At 41.6% G+C, this 25079-nt stretch overlaps 2 protein-coding genes across 12 annotated transcripts in view; one reads left to right on the forward strand and one right to left on the reverse strand.

Moving 5' to 3' along the window:
- Positions 1–32: 32 nt before the first annotated feature.
- On the reverse strand, positions 33–12133 carry NDUFA5 (NADH:ubiquinone oxidoreductase subunit A5). The gene is made up of 5 exons (XM_039510666.1): positions 11995–12133; positions 10910–10954; positions 8040–8156; positions 7207–7272; positions 33–4470 (listed from the first exon to the last, which is right to left on the reverse strand). The coding sequence occupies exons 1-5, from the start codon at positions 12013–12015 to the stop codon at positions 4369–4371; spliced, it is 351 nt and encodes a 116-aa protein (XP_039366600.1). The 5' UTR covers positions 12016–12133; the 3' UTR covers positions 33–4368.
- The window catches only part of ASB15 (ankyrin repeat and SOCS box containing 15), a 39527-nt gene continuing 26124 nt past the window's right edge, over positions 11677–25079 (forward strand). For 3 of the 11 annotated variants that reach the window (XM_039510555.1, XM_039510634.1, XM_039510563.1), the window contains exons 1-2: positions 12043–12200; positions 23077–23210. In XM_039510555.1, coding sequence (XP_039366489.1) covers positions 12075–12200; positions 23077–23210 — 260 coding nt within the window. In that variant the 5' untranslated portion in view covers positions 12043–12074. Of the gene's footprint in view, positions 11862–12042; positions 12201–14936; positions 15032–15798; positions 15951–16109; positions 16200–23076; positions 23211–24172; positions 24337–25079 lie in introns of those variants that run through there. The other 8 variants (XM_039510589.1, XM_039510572.1, XM_039510581.1 and 5 more) reach the window with 8 other exon arrangements.

Consider the following 25079-nt stretch of genomic DNA (forward strand, 5'->3'; position numbering starts at 1 on the left):
AAAAAATAGCACACACTAATTCATCATAGAGCTCTAATTCATTACTTGTCCCCACTTTATTACCAGCAATTGGTATTTAATGTTGAATCCACAACATAAAATCAGTTACATTTTCAGTCTTATCATGCAGAGCACATATGATTTACTTGCTGTTTTCTGCGGCTTGGTCTACCACCATAACCACATCAGTCAGGGCAGGGAATGCGGGGAACCCACACCCAGCTGACATAACTATGCCAACCTAGCTGCATCTACACTGAGCACTGTCAATGGAAAAATGCTTCCGTCACCATATCTAACTTCATTCAGGGAGGTGGCATTCCTACACCAACAGAAAACGTGCACCGATGGAAAGAGTTAATATCAACAGTACAGCCAGCACAATCTCCATAGTGTAGATACAGCCCGAGATAATTAAACCCCTTGCAATTATTTTCATTATGTGGTTTAATATAGGAATAAGCCATAATGGGTTCTCAACTTGTAGTAACAGTTTAGGGAAAAAAAGCAGGAAAACCCGTGTTCGCAAATTGTAGGGTTGTTTTCCCTAAAGTGTTTAAAAAAACAAACAAACCAACCAACCCACTAATTAATTTATTCCCAGCTAACTCCAGGTAATTAACGTATTTGTACAGGCTAGTCTAGACACTCGCCAATTGTTTGTTCCAGAGTGATTTCCAAAACTTTAAAAGTATACCATTTTAATCAAAAACTAGAAATTATTGTAGCCTGGAACTGTGGGTGAGGTAATCTTTTACTGGACCAACTTCTGTTGGTGGAAGAGACAAGCTGAAGAAGCTTGAAAGAAGCTCTATGAAGTTCAAAAGCTTGTCTCTTCCACCAACAGAAATTGGTCCAATAACTGATAGTACCTCACCACCTTGTGTCATGTCCTAGGACTAACACAGCTAACTTTACAAAATGTGTTAGCCACCTTGAGGTAATCTGCCAATTAACCAAAGCCAAAAACACTAGTGCAGACATACCTTGTGTGCGTGAAGGACTGGAAGACAGTTTTGAAGACAACACATACTTCTACTTAACTACTACATCCCTTTTCTTGTTTTCAGCAGAGTTGGTGCAAGACTTTTTCCTTTGTGTTTCAGTTGCTACTGCACTTTGGAGACGTGATAAGAAAAGTTTTTTTTTTATGTGTATGGGAAAACTACTAAATGCAATATCATAATTCATACTAATTTGCATATCTTCATCTCACATCAGCTCAGTACCCATTATCTAAAACCATTTATTTTAATTCCTCTTTCATCATCTGACATTGCTCACCCTCATTCAGCTTATAATCATTTATCATCTAACAAAATTGCATTTTTTTACCTAACTGCAGTCCTCATGTGGAATGCCATCTAGTGGCTTTATCTTGGAAGATACTAGCCCTTACCATTTAAAAAAAAAAAAAAAATCTTATTGTGGATCACTAGCAATACTACAAATAAACAAATCCAGCTAAACTATGGAACCAATTAAAATTGGAAGAGTCTATTAAAAACCTCTCATTAACATAACCAAAAGATACTTTAACTTGGCAATAATCTTTTAAAATGAATATTTTAGAATTTCATTATTCAAAATGTAAACATTCAGATATTTACAAAATATAAACTAGCAATTTTGTCCTGAAAACATCAACTGGTCAGCTACTGTAACAGCTCTGTCCATTCAATAAATATAGTTTTAGAAATATTTAGAAATTCTACAAATGTAGTAAATTAATATATATTTTGTTCTGTATTACAGTACTTTCCCAAATACATGCTTGGTGCTGTAAAGATAGGAACACACCCCCACCCCACATAATATGCAGATATTATCTAACAGATATGTTAAACATTTAAAAATATACAAAGCAAAACATAGTGGGATGATACTACTACAAGTCTAGTTAGTTACTTTTCCTGTATACTCTCCCCAACGATCTTCTCCTTACCATTTCTCCAGTATCCTAAATGTATACAACTTTAAGCTTGCTCTTGCCTGTATATTAGGTATTTGGATCTCATTAGTTCCTCATAACAAAAAAAGCATAGGTTAAATCAAACTACTTATGTGAAAATTCATAAGGAAAAGTCCACCACTATGAACGATGTATGATATTAAACTCCTAAAAGTTGAGTCCATATCCAACCATTAATACATTTTGAATATCCAAAATATATATTTACAATTACCTCCTGAATATCAAATCCAATTACAGTACAGAACGGTTGTACAGTTTTGTTACTGAAAATACCACTCAGTAGCTGAAGCCCCATTTTCCTTTGTTTCCTCACAGGTTTATAGGTCAAAACACTTTGATATATTTACACAGGTTTGATTCAAATCAAATCAAATCCTGCCTGAAGTATGAATAGCTATTCTTTAGTCACAAAAAGATAAAGACTTAGACTCTTTTCATTTAAAAGTTGTTGAAATTTTGTATGGAAAAGATGTTTTACATCTCATGTTGAAAATGCACATAACTGTTTATTTGGTGTTGCCCAATACTTTTATCTCCTCAGCCACAACCTGGAATCTCAACATTCTGGAGCTCTTATTTTTGTATGGGTATCAACTCAAAGCAGGGTCCCAATCCATGTCAGTTTACGGGTATAATCTGATAATTTGCTTAAAAGAGTACATGAAATATTTCACATATGCAGTTGGCTACTCCTTACCTGAAAATACTTGTATTGAAAATATTACAGTGCACATGTGTACTAGATAGCCATATAGACAATCCCTTACTTTAGTATTCAAGTCTAAAAGCATTATACATAATCAATTTTCATAGCAGGGATTCCAACCCTTTGTAATAATACTCTTCTATATATAGCAGTGCTAAAACGTCTCAGTTTATGTATTTTTTTCCAATGGGAATAAAACAAATAGCCTTTGCAAAACAAGTGTGGGGAGTGGTGCATTTGGGAAGAACAGTTTAATCAAGTGGGCTTAGCAAATGAAACATGCATACTGTGTACAGAGTTCTAGCTTTGCCATATCCTAAGCTGAAAATGCCTCTATCACTGACTTTCTTTAGGCTTGTTAATTATAACCCACAAGAGGTCAACTGCCTTAGTATATACAAGTAACGTGAAGTAAGTTCCACGTAACTACCCAACATTTTAGGATCTTAGTTGTAGTCTGCTTGCTAACTTCATGGTACCTGCACGATGAACTGCATATTAGAGTTCTCCTGCAACATTATCCATGTCTCTAAATGCAACCGTTTTTAGTTAAGGAAATAGCCTCTCCAAAACTAGCTGTTTTATATATGACTGTACTGGCAGTCTATTAATCTAAATCTTTAATGCTCACTGTGAGTTCTTCTGTATAAAACTGCATTGTTAGCTCACATACTGTTCCTCAGAGGCTATATGTCACTTGCAAACTTGAAAGCATTACTTGGATCATGGTACTGAAAGAATAAATAAAAATAGCCTCAGCTCTGATCCCTGTGATTTCTGTTATGCTTTTCAATGTTGAACTCTACAGGTTTATTAAGCACATTGAAATATTTTCTTCACCAATGGTCTTACTCTATTCCCATTTAAGTAAATAGGAAAACAATGTGGCCCAAACTATCAATTATGAATGTCAAGTTCTTTTATCTGAAGGCTATATGCCAGTTCACATCAACACAGCATGAGCTGAGTTACAGATGCATTTGTACACTCTTAGGATTATCCTCAGTGATTCTCAAATCCTTAAAAATTACCAGCACACTATCAAACAAAATTCACGTGTGGAAGGGTAGCGGAACTTTAAGTTTTGTACTTTTTGCCTCCATTAGTTAAATAATTTTGGTTGCAGACTTGTTTTTTATTATTTCCTTTTTCCCCAGAGTGACTTCCAAAACTTTACAAACGTACCAATTTAATCAAAAGTATCAAACGGACACACAGTTTTATCTGTATTTATCTCACCACAGCTGATCATCAAGCATTTGTATAAAATGCAGTTCACCCCTTCCTCTTCTTGCCTTAGCCAGTTCAGTGTAGCCACAATCCAGAGTCTGAGACATGAAAATTGCTTCCATGTTGATAAAATGTCAAGAAGTGGATCAGACAAGAAAAGAAGGGGAATTACACAGAAGAAAGTTTATGTTTCTACTTAAATATATTGTTAAATCAACGAGCTAGGAAAGAAAATAATCAGATTGGCCAATAGCTTAACAAAGTTTTAGTAAAGCATTGTTGCAAGAAAGTCAGACTGGACCTTTACATCTGCTAAATGTAAATAGAGGCAAAACAAATCATATACAAAAAGCTATTTTCTTTAATTTAAAGACAAACAATTTTCAGTAACATGATACTAATATTTAATAAAGTGTTTTTTTCGATTCTCAAGTAGTTACTGAAATAATGCTGACTATTATATTGGCCATCGCCATTGGTCAGTAGGAGGTTCTTCAACTAAAGGCTCCCATGGTTTCCACTGTGCCATTTTTCTTGCCAGAAAGAGCTCACTTTCAGCCTGTTGATAAAAATATACAAGAGATTTTTAATTTTAATTATATTCTGAAATATTAATCTAAGTCTAACATCTATAATTAGATAACATATTTTATGAATTTACAAGCTCTTTGGATACCAAAGTTCCATCTAGAGTGCTTGGCAAGCAATTCAGTCATTGGGCCAATGGATCTCAAAGCAAAGCTATAAAATATATTCTCTCATGTCTGATGTTGAAATAAATTTGTTAGTCTCTAAGGTGCCACAAGTACTCCTGTTCTTTTTGCAGATACAGACTAACACGGCTGCTACTCTGAAACATGTCTAAACAGTCCATGAAGCCCACTGTAATTATGATAGAGTTCAAATTTACAAGAGTAAGTAGAATGGCACTGCAGTAAATTAAGAAAATGCAGAAATTTGCATTTCTAACTGCCCTACCGCTAGGGCCATACCAAGTTCATGGTCCATTTTGGTCAATTTCAAAGTCATAGGATTTTAAAAGTTGTAAATTTCATTATTTCAGCCATTTAAATCTGAAATTTCACAGTGTTGCAATTGTAGGCGTCCTGACCCAAAAGGAGTTGTGGGGGGAGTCACAAGGTTATCGCAGAGGGGTTGCGGTACTTCTACACTTACTACTGCCTTCAGAGCTGGGCAGCCAGAGAGCAGTGCCTGCTGGCTGGGAGCCCAGCTCTGAAGGCAGAGCCGCTGCCACTAGCAGTGCAGAAGTTAAGGATAGCATGGTATGGTATTGCCACTCTTACTACTGTGCTGCTACTGGCAGGGCACTGTCTTCAGAGATGTGTGCCCAGCCAACAGCCACCACCCTCTGGCCGCCCAGCTCTGAAGGCAGCATAGAAGTAAGGATGGCAATACTGTGACCCCCGCAAAATAATCTTGCAACTCCCCCTCCCCCCACAACCCCTTTTTGGGTCACGACCCCAATTTGAGAAACACTGGTCTCCCCGTAAAATCTATATAGTATAGGGGAAAAGCGCACAAGATGACCAGATTTCACGGTCTGTGACGTGTTTTGCATGGCCGTGAATTTGGTAGGGCCCTACCTATAGCTACAGTTATGTCACGAGCGGTATGTTCTTACAAGAATTCTCTATTTGTGACATAACCTCTACTTTAAAAAGCTAGAAGTTTGCAGATTAATTATCTGATTAGTTGAACATGAGTGAGAAAAAACTCTGAATAAAAACAGAATAGCAGCAACCCAACTTCTCTTAAAGGCAAGCAGAAAATGTAAATTCTTATGTGTATTGCAATAATTCCTAGAGGCTCCAAGATACTAGGTGCTATACAAACATAACGAAAAGATTCCTCTGCCCTGAAGAATTTACAATCCAATTGTAAAAGGAGATTAATCAGATGTTGAATTAAGGCCTATTTATAACTAAATTCAAACAAATTGTAGAATTATGTTATATAACCCCAAATAGCATAAATGAGATCATTCATTACAAACATACCTTTACCCTGCCAACCCAAGATCAGATTACTCAACACCCACTCCAAGTGACACTGCACCATATTGGTTCCCAAACTGAGAGTGAGGTCGCCTAAAAGGAGTTCAAGACCATTCCAAGGGCAGAAATGGTCTTAGCTCTATGTAACCAACAGAGCAACTCAATCCACATCTGTGGGGGGAAACAATTCACAGAGAAACTCCAGGCTCCAAGGGCTGCTCTGTCACCTCTCCTGTCTGACTGGCACCCATACGAGAGGGAGCTAGCAAAGATTCCGTACTCCCAACCCCAGTGCTTCCTAACTGCGGAGCAAAGAATGCCCGACACCTCTTTTTAAACCACCCACCTTCCTGCCTTCTCTCCCTCCCATATCATGGTCATGCAGTCTGAGAACTTAACAAGCAGGAAAGGTTGTTCAAGCAATACACTTCTCCTCTTTGGTCCACAGGAATACTTGAGCACTAACATTGTTCCTCTAAGCCAAGCTTGGATCCCTCTTAGGGTTTGTATGTGGGTAGGACAGATAATCCTGGGGAAATTCTGTGCCACTGCGCATGCAGAATTTGTGCTGAAATTAACATTTGAGTGTTGAATTTCCTTTTTCCCTCACCGCAGAAATAGGCTGCAGAACTGTTGCAAGTAGAAGACACTGCTGCGGTGGGGAGGGAGGAGGAGCTGGAGGGTTCCTGGTAGCTGCAGTTCCCAGCATGTGCTGAAGGAAGGAGGTGGCATGCAGGAAACTCCACACAAGCCCAAGACCCAACATCAGGCTGTTTCTCCCTCTGGCTCCCTGGGCTCTGGGGGTTAGGTTGTGTGGGTGTCTAGGCTGGGGGGGGCCTGCAGCTGGGCTCTGGAGGGGAAGGGATGCAGGTGTCTGGACTAGGGGGGCCCCACAGTGTATGAGTGTCTGGACAGGAGGGAGCTCTGCAGCTGGGCTCTGGGCGTTTCTGGGCTGGGGGCACCCCACAGCTGGCTCTGGGGGAGGAAGGGGCACAAGTGTCTGGGCTGGGAGAGAGCCATGGCTGGGCTCTGGGGGGTAGGGAGCATGAGTCTCTGGCCCCCCAGCTGGAGGGGGCAGAGAAACAGGGTTTTCTTTAACTCTGTATTCCTGGGGGAATTTGTGTGTGTCTGTATTCTTACAGCTTCAAAAGGCATGCTGCTAGTCTATATTTAATACACTCTTAATACTTGTCATTTCTGTTTTCACAGAAGAGAAAGAAAGCACTCCTATCTAGTTGTTGCTCTTCAGCAAGGCATTTTTAAACAGTATCAAACTTTACCTGTATTATCACTTCTTCTATCTGACCACTTTTCATTTTGTCTTCTAGTTTTTGCACATTAGGTTCCTGTGAATTCAGGTAAAATAAAAAATGTTTAGTTTTATTTTAAAATATCAAGAGCAGAACTCAAAGACAGAACTTAAAATAGATCACACACAGTGTCCAATTCTTCCTAAATGTAACCACTCAAATGAGTTAGCTTCAAGGTGACCTATTTTACACTGCAGGAATACATGATTCCAGTACTGTTCTTTCCTGCTATAAGCAATGTCTCATTAAAAATATAAAGAGAAATACCCCCAAAAAAGTTATTTTATTGCAATTCAGATGTACAGAGAAGCAAAAATAGCATTCTGCTGTACCACAGATTGTGGACAGAAAGTGTGATCAGAGCTTTCTGGAGAAATAAGATACTCATCCATTCAATAAGTCACTGTAGTCAAACAAAAGCAAGAATGCAACACTAGAATGAGCTATTTGACCCTGCCCGATAGAAAAGTGGTTGTTTAAAAAAAATGCTGAATGACAAGAGCTAAAAGAATAAGTGAGTGTAAATAAAATACCCAGAAGTCTGCTATTCTGCAAATCTTCAGATAATTACTTTCTATTTCTATTTTTAGCAGAAATCAGTGATGAGACACCATTGCTATTTTCTAGTTAAATACACAAAAGAATAGTAGTTTATGTAATCAGAAAGAGTATGTGACCTTGATCATCTCTCTGAAACAGATAACTTCTATATGTTCTTTGAAGATAAACTGAGATTTTGAGAATACTAGTCTTTGTTGTACAAATTTAGTATATAAAATATTTACAAGTAGTGCTATACTTACTGTTTTTACCATGTTAAGCCGCTCATTTACAATCTGTTCAGTGTATTTCCTATATGCTGCATCTTTGGGGATCTTCTGCAGAGCAGTGAGGATTTTTGTATACAGTATTCTCAGGTGCTGAAATGATTGGAAGACGTGGAAGTGTGTAAATAGTAAATGACTGTTAACAGAAATATTTAAATAATCAACAAGCCCACAAAGTAAAATATAGAGAACTACAGCATTCAAATTCACACTGGCTATACCAATAAAGTAGCTGGGTCTGACTGCAGAATTCTGACCTGGGTTTGGGCCAGGATGTGTTTCAATTCGCGGTTCCAGTTTGGACTCATCTGTAGAGTATAAAACTACCTTGCTAATCTTGTTTACTACTTTCCTCATGAAGTGTGCTGTGAATGTTTTAATCTGTTCTCAAGATCTGGCCCTTAATCTATCTCAGAGATGTTAATTGGATGTAAAAGGAAAAAAAGCAAATAATCAAAACCAAAGATACTGCCACCTCCCCCCGCCACACCCGATTCCATTAAAAAGGGCACCTATTACTGGCGCTGACGTTAGGATTTCATTTACATTCATCCGTAGAAAAGTCTGTGGATTTGAATGAACACCCTCAGCATGTTTTTAAGAAACTTCAGGGGTTAGGAAAAAATTCACAGCAGCTGGGAAACAGATGAGATCGGGTTGTAGTAGGAGAAGGTGGGCAGTGGAACCAATAGGGTAACTTCTGAGTGGAAGGAATAGGAGTGGGAAGGGCAAGGAGCAGAAGCAGAATTATACAGACAACAGCAGGAGAAGAGAAGGAAAACAGCCCTGTTAAGACCGAGGGGTTAATTGCAGCCCTAAATTTACTCTCATAAAAGTTATAAGACAGCCCTGTAGATATGGCTCTTTATCTGCAGGAGTTTTATACTCCTGTTAACTCTTTCCAAGCAACAGTAGCAGTGGCACTGGCATCATCTCTCCCTAGTGGGATTATTGCATAGTCTGAAAATTTCAACGTTTTAGAGAAAGATATGGGATTGCTGTAATATTAAACAATCTAAGAGTCGTTTCAAATGTATTAGTGGAAAATCTTATGTCCTAGACCAGTGGCCCCCAAACTTTTACCTTGCACCCCCTCTTTCCCTTGCCTGCTTTCTCCCCCCACAGCCAGAAGCAAGGCCACTGCTCTGGGAGCGGGGGAAGCAGACAGGGGTAAGGGAGCCAAGGCTGGGGGCAACCAAGGCCATGTGGGCAGGCTGGGGGGCCTGGGCGGGACCAGGAGCAGAGCTGGCAGCTGGGGGGCAGGAGCAGAGCTGAGTGTTGCTCTCTCCTCCTCCCTCCCTGTGGGGGCTGGTCCAGGCCACAACATCCCCCCAGGGGGTGCATCCCACACATTGGAAACCTCTATCCTAGATGAACTAGCAAACTACTTCCTTAGGAGTGCCACTGAGAATTATCAAGAGATTTATTCTTTGTATTACAGTGGTGCCTACAAACTCATGTCTTGAGCCAAGGCCCCACTGCACTAAACACTATACACACCTAACAAAATATGGGTCCCTGCTCCAAAGAGTGCAATCTAGACACCGCTCCTGCCCCGTAGATCAGGTATAGTGAAACCCAGCTATAAAGTGACCTTTGGGATCCAAAAAATCCCATCGCGCTAAATGCGGGGTCGCGGTATAGCAGGGTTTCAAATCAGTCAGGTGCTTCCCAAAGCTTAGTCCCCTTGGTGCCTAATGTCCAGCAGGGGAGAGGAGCTGCGGCCTCCCGCCTGCCGGGGACAGAGAACTCCGGGGCTGCGGGCACCGGTGCTCTCTATCCCCGGCAGGTGCGGGGCCGAGGCTTTCCTCCCGCTTCAAGAGGAGCTGCGGCTCCCCGCCTGCCGGAGACAGAGAACTCCGGCGTCCGCAGCCCCGGAGTTCTCTGTCCCTGGCAGGCGGGGAGCCGCGGGCTCCTCTTGAAGCAGGAGGGAAGCTGCGGCCCCGCACCTGCCGGGGACAGAGAGCATCAGCGCCCGCAGCCCCGGAGTTCTCTGTCCCTGGCATGCAGGGAGCCGCGGCTCCTCTTGAAGTGGGAGGGAAGCCATGGCCCTGCACCTGCCGGAGACAGAACTGCCTCGGATTTCTCTGTCACCAGCAGGTGCGGGGCTGCAGCTTCTCTCCCTTGCCATGGTGTTGAGGACCATTGGTACAGTACCATATTGTATTATACTGTACCTTAAAGGGGAGCCAACCTGCGATCGCATTATATGCGATTTCGCGTTATGGCGGGGCGCATTATGGCAGGGTTTGACTGTATTACATTCTACAGAAACATTAGTATGGGGCTGCAGAATATATTATTTCATCTGGGAAAATCTGTGCATGTGGAATAATAATTAAATTTACAAACAACCAAACCTAAATAGTTGCATTCCATCTTATAAGTTAGAGTTCTTTTCACCATTTTAGGGCTCTACAGAGAAAAATTATTACTACTTCATGTTTGCTCAGAAAAAAGCCTTACTGTAAGTGATTTTGGAAATTAATTGTTTCTAAGAAGCAACTACCAAGTCAATTTTTTATATTTATAGAACAAAAAATATCTGCAGAAGAACTGCCATTTTTAGTTTTAAAAGTAAATCTTTCCAGGCTGTAGCCAATATTCCCCATCAAACTGAATATCTTCACTAGCAGGACCAAGTACTGATTTTGTCCCAGATCCCTAGGTGGCCCCCCTCAAGGACTGAACTCACAACCCTGGGTTTAGCAGAACAAACGCTCAAACCACTGAGCTATCGCTTTGTCCCTCCCCCCCTATCCTGAGGGGGGGAGTCAAGCAAAACAACTGAATACTCTGATTTGCAGTCTATGTCAATTAGATATTAAAATATACTTGAAACCTACCTCGTGAGGAGTCTCAGATACAGCTAGTCCCACGAGCCCAGTAGTCTGCACAAACAGAACACATTTAGTAAGCCAAGGCATTTATTTCAAGTCTTGCTGTAATACACACTATTGACTCATAATGTCAGCTGAACTGAAACATATATTGAGAATTACAATATTTGGAGTTAAGGGTCAGAAAAAAAAATCACACAAATCCAGAGGGCTCGAGGCAAAGATCCTCCATCTCCCTTTACTTGGCTTACTTACAGCACTGCAACTGCACTTCTCCCGTCTGCATACTTGGGCTATGGCTACACTTGCACTTCGAAGAGCTGCCGCGGCAGTGCTTTGAAGCGCTAAGTGTAGTCAAAGCGCCAGCGCTGGGAGAGAGCTCTCCCAGCGCTGTCCGTACTCCACCTCCCTGTGGGGAATAACGTACAGCGCTGGGAGCCGCAATTTGCAGCGCTGGAGAGGGTGTGTTTTCACACCCTGCTGCAGCGCTGCAAATTTGCAAGTGTAGCCATAGCCTTAATCCACCTCTCCAAGAGGTGGTAGCTATGTCGATGGAAGAAGCTCTCCGGCCACCATACCGCTGTCTACATAGGGGGTTAGATCAGCATAACTATGTCACTCAAAATCCACAGCCCAAGCAACTTAGTTATCCCGATGTAGATCTGCAGCGCGGACCGGGCCGCAGCCAGCGCAGCGATGGGGGCACTACAAACACGCCGAGAAGAGGGAGCCGCTCACGTTACGCAGTCAGTAGAATTAACGCGTTTCCCCCCCGGCTTTCACACGGGCTGTTGCTCTGCTCTGCCCCCACAGCAAAACGAGCAGCCAGCACCGCGGGGCTCTCGGCGTCAGGGACGGTCCCTGGGAAGGGCCCCTGCCAGCGCCGGCTGCTCGGCGCGTCCCGAGGATCCTGGGCTGTAATCTGAAGCGGAGCAGGGGGTTTACCAGGCTCCCCACCGTGAGTGCCCGCCGGCCGCCAGGCCTGCCCTTCCCGGGGGGGGACGGGGAGCCCGAGGCAAGCAGCCCCGGGAGGGGACCCCTCAGGGACCCCGGCTAGCGGTGAAGGAGAAGCCCCTGACCCCGGCCCTCACCTTCTTCAGCGCCCCGGCCATGGCTGCGGGCAAGCAGTACGGCGCTGACTCCAACCGCCTAGGACGGAGCAAAAACGCGCATGCGCCTCGTCATATCAGCGAGGCTTTGGCTGTTGGTTAGAGGACAAGCCGGTGGAAGACGAAGGCCGCATGCGCCTAGGAGGCCGGGCCTGAGAGTTCTGTGTCTGAGTGCGCGTGCGTATGCGGTAAGGTACTCGCAGGTCCTGTTTCTAAGCGGGGCGGGCGCGAGAATGGAGGAGTGGAGAGCATGAGGAATGCGCATGCTCTCTGCGCAAGAGCGTCGGTAGCAAAATGAGCATGCGCTACCTGAGCTCAGCGAGCGAGCCCATGAGCGGCTGGTGCAGGGCTGCGCCTGTGTCTGGCGCCCTCTGGCGGGTGGAGGGGGAGTCACAGCGGCAGGAGGGCTGACCGCCCGCACACGAAATTACACTATCAAGGTGTCATGAAGCGAGAATGGGGCCTGTTGGGGGCTCTGGAGTGAGCCGGCTTCTGCCAGCCCCAGATGTGCCACACGACGGGGGATCTTGGCCCCCAGCCCCTCCTGACACGCCGTGTGATGGGGAAATCTCGTCCCCCAGCACCACGGACACGCCCACAGCCCCATGAACACACTGCAGGAGAGCCTGGGGATCTCCACTTGCACCCATCTCCGGGGTGCCAGTTACACTGACAATCTCAGTGCCACCCAGATAAAAGTGATTCTGTGGTTCTGTAAGCAGCCAGTCCTCTGTCTCCCTGCCACCAGTCACCGGTACCTACTGAAGTACATCCACTACTGTGTCAAGTATCAGAGGGGTAGCCGTGTTAGTCTGGATCCTCTAAAAAACGACAAAGAGACCTGTGGCACCTTATAGACTAACAGACATATTGGAGCATAAGCTTTTCTGTGTGAATACCCACTTCGTCAGACGCATGATATCAGATTCACCCACGAAAGCTTATGCTCCAGTACATCTAGTACTGTGTTTCCAGGGCTGTCAGCGGTTGACGCTCAGTGGAGGGCTCTTCCCTTGGGCAGCTCCTTCACATGTGCCACTGGAGTCTGGGGCTGTCCATAATTTATGTAATACATTTTTGGTGATTTTCAAGACCCACCCTTTGTAACACTGAAACAAACATGGAAAATTAAGCCCCCCTCCCCGCTGCCATCCTTCAATGCAAGACGTAATTTTTAGTGAACACCAGAACTGCCTTCCAAGCTTTCTCTGTTGTGAAGACTGAATATATGGAACCAATTCTTGGTCCCAATGAAGTCAATGAGCATTTTTCCACTGACTTCAGTGAGGTCCAAGCCTAGCTCTTAGGACCTGACCCAAAGGCCTTTGCAACCAATGGGTGGTTTTCTTTTCCGGGATCAGGCCCTTGATGGTGGTAGGGATGTGTGTTTATGGCAGGTGCATTCTCTGTGCAGGATGAGACATTAATAACATTTTATGTCTCTGAAAAGTGTTTTATATGTTTTTTGGAAGCACTTAGTGACACCTACAGTTTGATAGTTATCATATTAGCTAATGAATCAAAGCATTATTTACATATATTTGGAATACATCAAAATACACTGCTGAGAACATGGAAAAGAATTGTTTAAGATTTGCAGTCCAGAATGATATTGCAGGTGTCCCTGCAGCAATTATTTTGATGTAAATAGTGTTGGTAACAAGTTCAAATCAGTTATTTCTGGATTAGATGCCACTATAAACTTGGTTAGTAAGGACAGACGAAGAAAAAACAACTAACTTTGCTTCCTCACTTAACTAACTCACTACTCACTTCACTAACTCACTACTCACTTCATCCATTCATTATGCTTCGCTCTATTTTTCATAGTATATCTGAATATAATTTTGCAGTGCTGCCCAACTACATGAAAGATAGCTGGCCTAGCTTCTAGATGGGAACTGTTTAGTTTAAGAAACTTCAACAGGAAAAACCAGGAATCTCATGTTCTAGCTTCTTCTATGAACTTTTCTATAGTGCAGTAGTGCCTGGGGTCCCTGTTTAGAATGGGGACCCCATTGTGCTTTATACCGTACAAACAGATATGAAGATGGGGCAATGGAGCTATGACAATTTGTCTCAGCCTCAGTTTAAAATCTAATAAAATTAATTTGATCAGAGTGGTTAAAGGAAAGGCAGAGATACTGGAAGCTTGTGGTCCTCATCTCTAATCTGGGATGAGTTTAGTTTAGGTACTTGTGCCTCACTCACTACATGGATAATAAAAAAAACATGGATAATAAAAAAAAAACAGGATGTAACTCATTCTGCATCTGAGCTGTGTTTGTGTAGGTAAATAAATTAAATGGAGAAAAAATCCATTTTGCCACTCACACTGTGGCTGTGGTTTAACTTGCTAGATACTAATGTCCTTGATGGCATTACTCAGAGCTTCTTGGTCAGACTTGTCAACATTGAGTATGATGCTGCGTCTCCAGCTTCTGTGTTAAAATGGAAATTATTAAAATCTTGTCAAAGACTAGGACTCGCTATCATGGAATCTGTAAATCTTGGCATCACATCAGGCTCACCACGTCTACAAAAGTTTGAATAGTGAGAGATTGGGAGCTATTTTGTGACATAAAGTGATGTGACAAGATCTGTCACCGTAGAAGACTAAATATTTGTACAACAGCTAAACCTTGCTTGGTTTTATTTCTTTTTAACTCTATGTATATATGTTACTAAATTTTTTTAATACAGCTAGTGAGTCTAAGTTGGCAGATCATTTATTTTCTTAACGAGAGCTGTTTGAACCAATCAAGGCACAGATTATCTTATTATATCAGTCAGACCTCATGTTACTTTTGATAAGATTCTAGAGAAGTCATGTGTAATACTTTTCTGTGGGGTGGAGTCTACTTATGTTACAGTTGTACGAGGTCAGACCTTAATTTAACTCCCAACTACATACTTAATTTTAGAAATACCACAAGACACACCAGCGTGCAGGGTACTATTCCTGTCTGTTCAAAATACAGGCCCCAGAGTAACAATGACAAGATGATGGGTTGAAAAGGTGAGAATATAATATGTTTTATCTGTATCTTGCCAATTAGCCTAATAGTGAAGTAGATTAAAATTGTGAATAATGTGTAACAGAGTGAATCCAGATTTAAACTGCTATTAAATTACTGTATTGGTGTGAATAAAGTCTTCAGGCTTGGATACCTAAAGGCCTTCCAGTTATAGAGAACAAAGTTAGGACTGCTTAGTTTATTTAAAAAATGTGAAATCAGATTAATATGTCTCGCTCGCATAGCACTAAACATCTGCCTGATATATTTAATAGTAATAAATTCTTGACACATCTGTTTCTAAGCAAAGACTCAATTTCCATGATTTGTGAGTATTTCAAATCTTTTGAACTGAAAGAGAGTGGCTTAAACTGGAACAAATTATTTTCTATGAAAATTGATCCTTCAGGTTTAAGATGCAAAAATACTCAAAAATTTAAAAATCTACAGTGTCAGTAGTTTCTTGGGAACTTGTTTTTTTTCAGGGTAAAATAAAAATGAAACAATTCAGTCTATTAAAAAATTCTGGAAAAATATTATTGATCTTATGAAGACTACTATGTCTGTGCCTTAACAATAGTATTTTCTACAAAAAGCAACTACTGTCTCATCTAGCAATGAGCTTGGTCTGAAAAATGAAGAACAAATTTTCCATGGGTGAAGGAAAGGGAATTTGCCGCTGCATCTTTTAACAGCTTCTTTGCTACTTTATATACAAATAACAAGTATATCAGACAAAATATTCTTCTTGTGCTGCCCAATGTACCAGTGTTCAGCCATATTCCATTGTGATCCTAGTGGAATATTCACACTTCAACAGATTGTCATCACCTCAGCACAGCATCTGACCAGCAGTGATATAGCAAATCAGGCACCCAAAGCATTTATAAACCTCCGTCAATGTCCACCACATGCACTTTGGTGAGTTATTTACTTTATCATACTTGTTCTACCATGTCACAGCCTCTTGGCCACTGTATTAGCTTTTTCCATTTTATTATTAATTATCATCATCATAATCTCATACAGGATAAGTGGTAATGTCTAGAAAGACACTTTGGAGAAAATATATACCAAAACCACCGCTTACCTGACCCCAGATAGGGTGAGTCTGTGCTCCAGCAGAGTTCTGAGAAATCACAGTAGAAGAGAAGTCTATTGTCCAAGCAGGTATTGAGCTTGTGGGTCTAGAAAGAAAAACTATATAATTTTAAAATAATTTTAAGTCCCTGCTTAGCTTTTCTTTTAGTGCTGAGGTTGGTTTGGGCATGCATCATATTTTTCTGAAGTAAATGGAATTTTTGTAATGTTTTATTAAATTATTTTTATTTCTACAATGTGTGAAAATCCTGATCCTGCCAGGTAGTGAGCGGTCTCAGTTCCATTTGGAGTCAATGGGAGTTGAGGGTACTCAGTATCTTGTGGGACTGAGCCCTACATAAACATTTACCCTACGTAAATTGTACCAAACCACTGATAGTGTTCCTGTTCAAGGTGCTTTCTATCTATGGGCCTGATCCAAAGCCCACTGAAATCAATGAGAGTTTTTCCATTAACTTCAGTGGGCTTTGAATCAGGCTCTAAAGGTATAAGGGAATAGAGATGGTCAGGAATTTTTTGACCAAATGGTTTTTGTGAGAAAATGCCAATCAATCAAAACAAACTTTTCAAAGTAATGTATCAGTTTTGACAAAAGTTTTTTCAGGTCCAGAATGAAATTTCTGTATGTGTAAGAGGGGAAGGAAGAGAAACCAAGGGACCCTCTCCACCACCATCACCACCAAGAACAGCCAATAACCAAGGTCACTCACCTGGGGCAAAGGAGACCCTGGTTCAAGTCCTTGTTCCAAATCAGGCAGAGTAGTGGGTATAAAGCCTGTTCATACAGATTTGATATAGCTAGATTGCTTCATAGGCAGGTGGATTTTCAGAAGTTTCCTGAAAGAGAAGGGAGGGCACTTGACATACATGAAGCCTACCCATCCATGGTGGAGTCATAAGAACATAAGAACGGCCGTACCGGGTCAGACCAAAGGTCCATCTAGCCCAGTATCTGTCTACCGACAGTGGCCAATGCCAGGTGCCCCAGAGGGAGTGAACCTAACAGGCAATGATCAAGTGATCTCTCTCCTGCCATCCATCTCCATCCTCTGACGAACAGAGGCTAGGGACACCATTCCTTACCCATCCTGGCTAATAGCCATTTATGGACTTATGAATTTATCCATTTCCCTTTTAAAGTTGTTATAGTCCTAGCCTTCACAACCTCCTCAGGTAAGGAGTTCCACAAGTTGACTGTGCCCTGCGTGAAGAAGAACTTCCATTTATTTGTTTTAAACCTGCTGCCTATTAATTTCATTTGGTGATCCCTAGTTCTTGTATTATGGGAAATTCCAAGTGTAGGGGAAAGTGTGAAGGAAGGCATAACATTTTATATTACAGGCTAGTGTACATATAGCACCACTGAACTGTTCTGGTTGGAAGCCAGAACTGATGAATACCATTCATTTTCTCATATTACATCTATAGAAACACCTGAGCTAAATAACTATGTGGCTTCATTGTGAAAATTCCACGTGAACTTGCTCTAAAAACTTCTAATTTTTTAGCTGTGTATATGGAGGAGATAAGTTAGCGTTGTGTGCTTTGGGATATACTCTATAAATTACTGGTTCAGTACTTTTTAAAGACTCCCTGCCCCGACTGCTTGCAAGGTATATCTGTCCTTTACATAACAGTGTACATTTGTTGGTTTCTTTGTATCTAGTTGACACATTTCAATGAGGCAAAAGGGATTTTTTTACATGCCACTGAAAGTATAGAAGTAGATGTAAAGATGAGGAGAAAAATAAACCCAGGAGAGAACTTCAAATCAAGAATTCTCCTATATGCCAACCAAGTGTACTTCCAACAGGATGAGATGAAGGGCAGAAGTTCAGTCTTAACTTTGAATATTCTTGCTTTTGTGCATTTAAGTCAGGCTGCCAACTTTTAATGCTATTTGAAAATGTCTATGTGATTTAATCTATAATGCATTTACCTTGAGGTGCTCTTCCACATATTGACATATTTATGGATTTCTTAATAAGAGCCTGGGGAAGCGATTTGGAAAATACACTGTCAGTCACTTTACTTTGTAGGCTTAAAAAAATCCTTTCTACTACCCTCTTTCAAAGTTCAACATTGAATTTCTTCCTCTTTTGCCTAACAAAGCCTGGAAATTGTCAGAAAAAATATTTGTCTACCTTTTTCTTTTGTGTGGGATCAAACTCCAAAGGCTTTGATAAACCTTTTTGCATTGTGAGGAGTTTCACAATTCTCTGGAATTCTTCTATTAACAGTATGGAAGTGTTTATATTGCATTAGATCCTTCCAAGAATCTTGGTCAAAATCCTCGAATCTTTACAGTCATCCTTGTTTGCACAGGGAGTGAACTTAGGACTTCAGGATTTGACTGACTGAACAGAAATGTTGCAAACAGGACCCTTTGCTCCTAGTTAAGCCTGTGCAGTGGTGCGAAGGGCCTTGGAACATGATTCTGTACCCTGCTGACCAGTTCATCAGATATTCAGCTGGTGTGTGAATCTTTTTTTAAATAACTATGTTGAAGCCTGGCTCTGAGACACAAAAGCAGGGGGAGGAGACTCTATTAGAATATCCCTGTCTATTATGAGCTACATAAAGTCTGCTGAGCAGAAAAAAAAAGATTTATGTGTCTGCAAAAGCTATTTTTTATTTTTGGAAGTTATTGCTGTCAGAGCTGGCGGGCAAAGCAAAAGATGTGTATGTTTACCTTTAAAGGCAATGGGGCTGTGGTGGTGTTTCACTTGCCTTCAGAGAGCCCACCCTCATGGATGACGGTGTTGGCCACGAGCCTTATGTCTGAGCATTGGGAGAGGTGTGAATTCATGCTCAGCGCTAGCGTGATAGTATTGCAAAAGCCTGAAATTGGAGTCCTGCAATGACACTTTTAGCGTCTGAGTCATCTTGACTCTATGCCATTATTGATCAGTTTTTGTTTCCTCGGGTCTATCACAAGATGATAAATAGTAAAGCATTTAGGTATGGGGTTGCAGCACTTGTGTATGATGTTTTAAAATCAATTTTTAGTTTAGTGCTACAATGCAAAACATCCGGTGCACAGACATCAGGTTAGCACTTCATGTGTGAAGAACTGCTTTAAAAAGTGACCTACAAATCCTTCTGACAAAATTACAGCCGCATTAGCAATATGCTGGATGTCCCCCTTTGCCATTCTAGCAAAAGTAGTCAACATAATGCTCATTTAATTTGATTGATTAATTTTTGTGCAGCACTGACAAAAGTAAGGCACTGTGAGAGTGCTAATTGGTAGGAGTGGTAGTTTAAGTTCCACAACTTCTAGTCCCTCTTAGCTAAGCCCCACTAATATAAAGACCAAACATGCCCTAAGCAGTTGATGTCAAAAAAAAAAAAAGGATAGAGAATAAGACGGAGACTATCTTATTGCCCTTATATAAATCCATGGTACGCCCACATCTTGAATACTGCATACAGATGTGGTCTCCTCATCTCAAAAAAGATATACTGGCATTAGAAAAGGTTCAGAGAAGGGCAACTAAAATGATTAGGGGTTTGGAACAGGTCCCATATGAGGAGAGATTAAAGAGGCTAGGACTTTTCAGCTTGGAAAAGAGGAAACTAAGGCAGGATATGATAGAGGTATATAAAATCATGAGTGATGTGGAGAAAGTGAATAAGGAAAGTTATTTACTTGTTCCCATAATATAAGAACTAGGGATCACTAAATGAAATTAATGGGCAGCAGGTTTAAAACAAATAAAAGAAAGTTCTTCACACAGCACACAGTCAACCTGTGGAACTCCTTGCCTGAGGAGGTTGTGAAAGCTAGGACTATAACAGGATTTAAAAGAGAACTAGATACATTCATGGAGGTTAAGTCCATTAATGGCTATTAGCCAGGATGGGTAAGGAATGGTGTCCCTAGCCTCTGTTTGTCAGAGGGTGGAGATGGATGGCAGGAGAGAGATCACTTGATCATTACCTGTTAGGTTCACTCCTTCTGGGGCACCTGGCATTGGTCATTGTCGGTAGTCAGAATATTGGGCTGGATGGACCTTTGGTCTGACTCAGTATGGCTGTTCTTATGGTCTTATGGTCTTATGTCACATCAGTCACAGAGATCTTGATGGAACACAGAGCTGGCCTTTAGTGTTAGATATTATTTGGTATACTGTTTTATTTTTCAAAGTATTTAATATTTACATTTTGTTCCTTTTAAGATATAAAATACCACATTTTAAACTTTGCAAAACTGAAGAATATAGTAAAAAGGGAATTTACGTGACTCCCTGCAGAAGGACAATTTTGCAATTGTTATTTACTGACAGGGTTTATTATTTGATGTACTATCACTAGCAAAATGCATGCTAAAGATCAGAGTGAGAGCTGGAGCACTGCTGGCACTAGACATAAGCAGACTAAGCAATTGCTTAGGGGCCCAAGCATCTCAAGGAGACTCCCCATTAATGATTAGTATGTGTTGTGGGGGATGGGAGGGCCCAAAATATTCCTGCTTAGGGCTCCCAATGGGCTAGCACCAGCACTAAGCTGGAAAGCTAGATAGGGTGAATTCAAACTTGACTATAGTTAAAAGATGCAGTAGATCCCATTATTGATCCACTCAGACAGCCGACTGCCCCTCCCCCCCCACACACACACTTTGGTATCAGTCACTAAGAGCCTAACCCTGAGAGGTGTCGAACACTGCACTGACTTGTGTAAAGGCATTGTGAATGTCTAGGCCCTCTCAGAACTGCAGAAATAATGTAGTGACTTAAAATTCATAGTATAGTTATTCAGACCATCCAGTGATACAGATTGGCAATTCGGGGAATAAAACAAAAGGTCTGGATGTGCTTCAGGGTGCATCTTGTCTGTGGCACAAATTATGAGGGTTGTGGACAAGGGGTACTGCCCCCCACCCTCAAAAGGCAAAAGTGGGATACCTGCAGGAGCCCCGCCCCCCTCTGTGGCCCTGCTGCTGCCCCCACCTTCGCCTGAGGTCCCGCCCCCTGCCCCTCCTCTTCCCCCAAGCTCCTGCCCCTTCTCTTCCCGTCAAGGTCCCACCCCCTGGCCAGGCCGGAACTTGGAGCCCAAGCTGCTGTGGGGAGCATCAGACCCTCCACCTGCGCTGGGCAGAGGGCTGGGGTGCCCAAGAGCAGACCCTGGCCCATGTTCCTGCCCCCCAGGGCGTGCCACTAAGGGCAGGTGGAGGATCCCGGGCTCCCCACAACAGCCTGGTATCTGACAGGTATTTTGAAATAAATGACCAAAAATAATTGAAACTTGTGTGATTATATTGTGTTATTTTGACAAATAAAATATGTAGAATTTTGCAGAATTTGAAAATGTGTGCAGAATTTACAAACATAGAATTATGTACAAAAAATAACTGAATTCAAAAATAAAACAATGTAAAACTTTAGAGCCTACAACTCCACTCAGTCCTATTTCTTGTTCAGCCAATCGCTCAGACAAACAAGTTTGTTTACATTTGCAGAAGATAATGCTGCCCACTTCTTGTTCACAATGTCACCTGAAAATGAGAACAGGCGTTCTCATTGCACTGTTGTAGCCGGCGTCAGAAGATATTTACATGCCAGATGTGCTAAAGATTCCTACATCCCTTCATGCTTCAACCACCATTCCAGAGGACATGTGATCATGCTGATGACGGGTTCTGCTCGATAACAATCCAAAGCAGTGCGGACCAATGCATGTTCATTTTCATGATCTGAATCATATGCCACCAGCAGAAGGTTGGTTTTCTTTTTTGGTGGTTCGGGTTCTGTAGTTTCCACATCGGAGTGTTGCTCTTTTAAGACATCTGAAAGCATGTGTCACACCTCATCCGTCTCAGATTTTAGAAGGCACCTCAGATTCTTAAACCTTGGGTCAAGTGCTGTAGCTATCTTTAGAAATCTCACATTGGTACCTTCTTCGTGTTTTGTCAAATCTACAACGAAAGTTTTCTTAAAATGAAAAACATGTGCTGAGTCATCATCCGAGCATACTATAACATGAAATATGTGGCAGAATGCGGGTAAAATAGAGCTGGAGACATACAATTCTCCCCCAAGGAGTTCAGTCACAAATTTAATGAACGCATTATTTTTTCAACAAGTGTCATCAGCATGGAAGCATGTCCTCTGGAATGGTGGCCGAAGCATGAAGGGGCATATGAATGTTTAGCATATCTGGCATGTAAATATTTTGCAATGCCGGCTACAAAAGTCCCATGCGAATGCCTGTTATCACTTTCTGATGACATTGTAAATAAGAAGTGGGCAGCATTATCTCCTGTAAATGTAAACAATCTTGTTGGTCTTAGCGATTGGCTGAACAAGAAGTAGGACTGAGTGGTCTTGTAGGCTCTAAAGTTCTGTATTGTTTTCTTTTTGGGTGCAGTTACCAAACAAAAAAAAATCTACATTTGTAAGTTACACTTTCATGATAAAGAGATTGCACTACCGTACCTGTAGGAGGTGAATTGAAAAATAGTGTTTCTTTTGTTTATCACTTTTACAGTGCAAATATTTGTAATAAAAATAATAATATAAAGTGAGCAGTGTACACTTTCTTTCTGTGTTGTAATTGAAATCAGTATTTGAAAATGTAGAGAAACATCCAAAATATTGAATACATTTGAATTCATATTCTATTGTTTAACAATGTGATTAACACTGTGCTTAATTGTGATTAATTTTTTAATTGTGATTAATTTTTTTGAGTTAATCACTTGAGTTAACTGCAATTAATTGACAGCCCTAATTTAAACTGAAAACAAAGGGGCTTAACTATGATATAGTAGAGTCTACATAGGATGTTACTGTGCTGCAAGCTGATGCATTCACATTCTGGACTGCTATATAGTGACTTGCCATGAATACAAGCCCTCAGAGTGAAGTATCATTCACCGTGAATAAGAGTGGCAGAATCTGGCCCCTAACAGTACATTTTTCAATTTTTTTTTTCTTGACAACAGCTCAATCTTTCATATAAGATGATGGAAGGAAATGAGGACTCTATTGAAGACCATCTCACTGCTTATGCAATTCAGCTTAGTATTCAAGAATCAATTGAAGCCAGTCAACCAACAGCTTCCCATTACCATGAAAGGTACTTTAGTTAAAGTCAGAAAACACATACACGTGATGAGAAAATAGCAAATTCTTTCAGTGTTCTCAACAGTTGAAATTAAAAAATTCTTTATGTCATCTTAGCATTTTAATTTTAGTTTGGCTGTTATCTGTGTTTGTGTTTACAGCCAGGCCCTGTATGAAGACATGACTGAATACAGCAAACCACAATATAACTCTCTTCATTAGTTACATGCTAGTAAATAATTCTCTCTTTGATGAAAATGGATGATGCTTTGTTTGTACTCTCTGAGTATGTGTGATGGGTTTCCCCCGCCCTCTGGGGTGCCACCTGATGTATTGGGGTACCACTGAGCCCTCCTGTTCCACCAGCCGGGGCTCCCTTACACTGTCCTGCTGAGCCAGGCCCTCAAGCAGCACACACACAGGTAGGGACACACCCAGCTGTAGAAAGACACAGACTGAAATAAGCAGTACGGGGGAGGCTTCAGCTAGGGAATTGCCCAGTACTCAAGTGCACCCCCCCTCTGAAGTGTAAACCCAAAGTTGTATTGTCTTATGCTGCACAGAGAATGATACAGCATAAGCTCATGAAATCCTCCTCCTCCCTCAATGTGGAGCAAGATATGCACAGCTCCCCTCTCCGCCTCATTATGAATTCTACAAACTTGTTTTAGAAAAACAAAAAACAAGTTTATTAACTACAGAGAATAGATTTTAAGTGATTATAGGGGATAGCAAACAGATCAAAGCAGATTACCCAGTGAATAAAACAAACATGCAATATAAGCTTAAAATACTAAAAAACTGGTTACAAGTAGTATTTTCTCACCCTAAATGTTGTTTTAGGTAGTTTGCAGAGGTTCTTGCATGCAAGCTGCTCTTGCTTGCAGCTTAAAACTTCAGGTATTTCTTTCACAGGCCAGACACCTTCCCAGCCTTGTCTCAGTCCTTCTCCCCACCTTTGTCTTTGTTTCTTAGATGTTCAAAGCAGTCATCAGTGAAGAACGAATACTGATTATGTCACTCCCTGGCCTTAAATAGGTTTTACATATGGCAGGAATCCTTTGTTTTTCAGTGTGGTTCTCCCCATCCCACCCCGCAGTGGAAAAATACTGGTATTGTAACACTGAGTCCAGTACCAGGTAATATGATCACATGACCCTCCAGTGTCAAAGCAGCCATGATTCAAAGGCTGTTCGTAGCATCTCAGGTAGGTGGGAGATTAGCATCTTCAAAGACCTATTTTTCTCCCTAATGGTCCATTGACTTGTCCCCAGCTAGCCAGCCAGACTGATTGCATTCAGTCTGGTGGGCGTTCCCCAATTGCAAATACTTTTGTAGTACAGATGTATAGTCAATATTCCTAACTTTAGATACAAAAATGAGACATGCATACAAATAGGATAATCATATTCAGCAAATCATAACCTTTCCAATGATACCTCATGCCTTATCTTGCACAAAACATATAGTTATGCTTTAATCATATTATAACACTATATCTATGAAGATTATGTGATGTAGTGTCACAGTATGTCTACACTGCAATGTAAGCCCAGGGTTAGGAGAACTCGAGTTAGCAGACCTGGAGTTTGTTAACCTAGTGCTTGAGCATCTACACTCATTTGTAGCCCCAGGTTAGGAATTATTGACCTGTGGGTCCCAGCATCTACATTGCATTATGCAGGTCCAAGTCCGACCACCCATATCCCACACTTCCTAATGCTCTCTCAAAATGTGACTGCTCTAGCCCTTTGTTTGTGGTGCAAGCATGGGAAAACTGGACTGTCCACCAAACTTGTCTGTCCAGAGGACAAAGTCAGTCAGCCATGGGATCGTGGAATACTTCTGGCAGACTCCCAGAGCACAAGTCCAGTAGTGCTGC

Source organism: Mauremys reevesii, linkage group 1 (assembly GCF_016161935.1).
Source record: "Mauremys reevesii isolate NIE-2019 linkage group 1, ASM1616193v1, whole genome shotgun sequence".
Classification (NCBI taxonomy): domain Eukaryota; kingdom Metazoa; phylum Chordata; order Testudines; family Geoemydidae; genus Mauremys; species Mauremys reevesii.

Bases quoted from the DNA above. Each gene is read 5' to 3' on its own strand.
- NDUFA5 (XM_039510666.1), bottom strand. From the start codon at position 12,015: ATGGCCGGGGCGCTGAAGAAG. The intron at 10,955-11,994 runs GTGAGGGCCGGG...CTGTTTGTGCAG, and splicing joins TGGCCGGGGCGCTGAAGAAG to ACTACTGGGCTCGTGGGACT. The intron at 7,273-8,039 runs GTAAGTATAGCA...CTGAATTCACAG, and splicing joins GGCTTAACATGGTAAAAACA to GAACCTAATGTGCAAAAACT.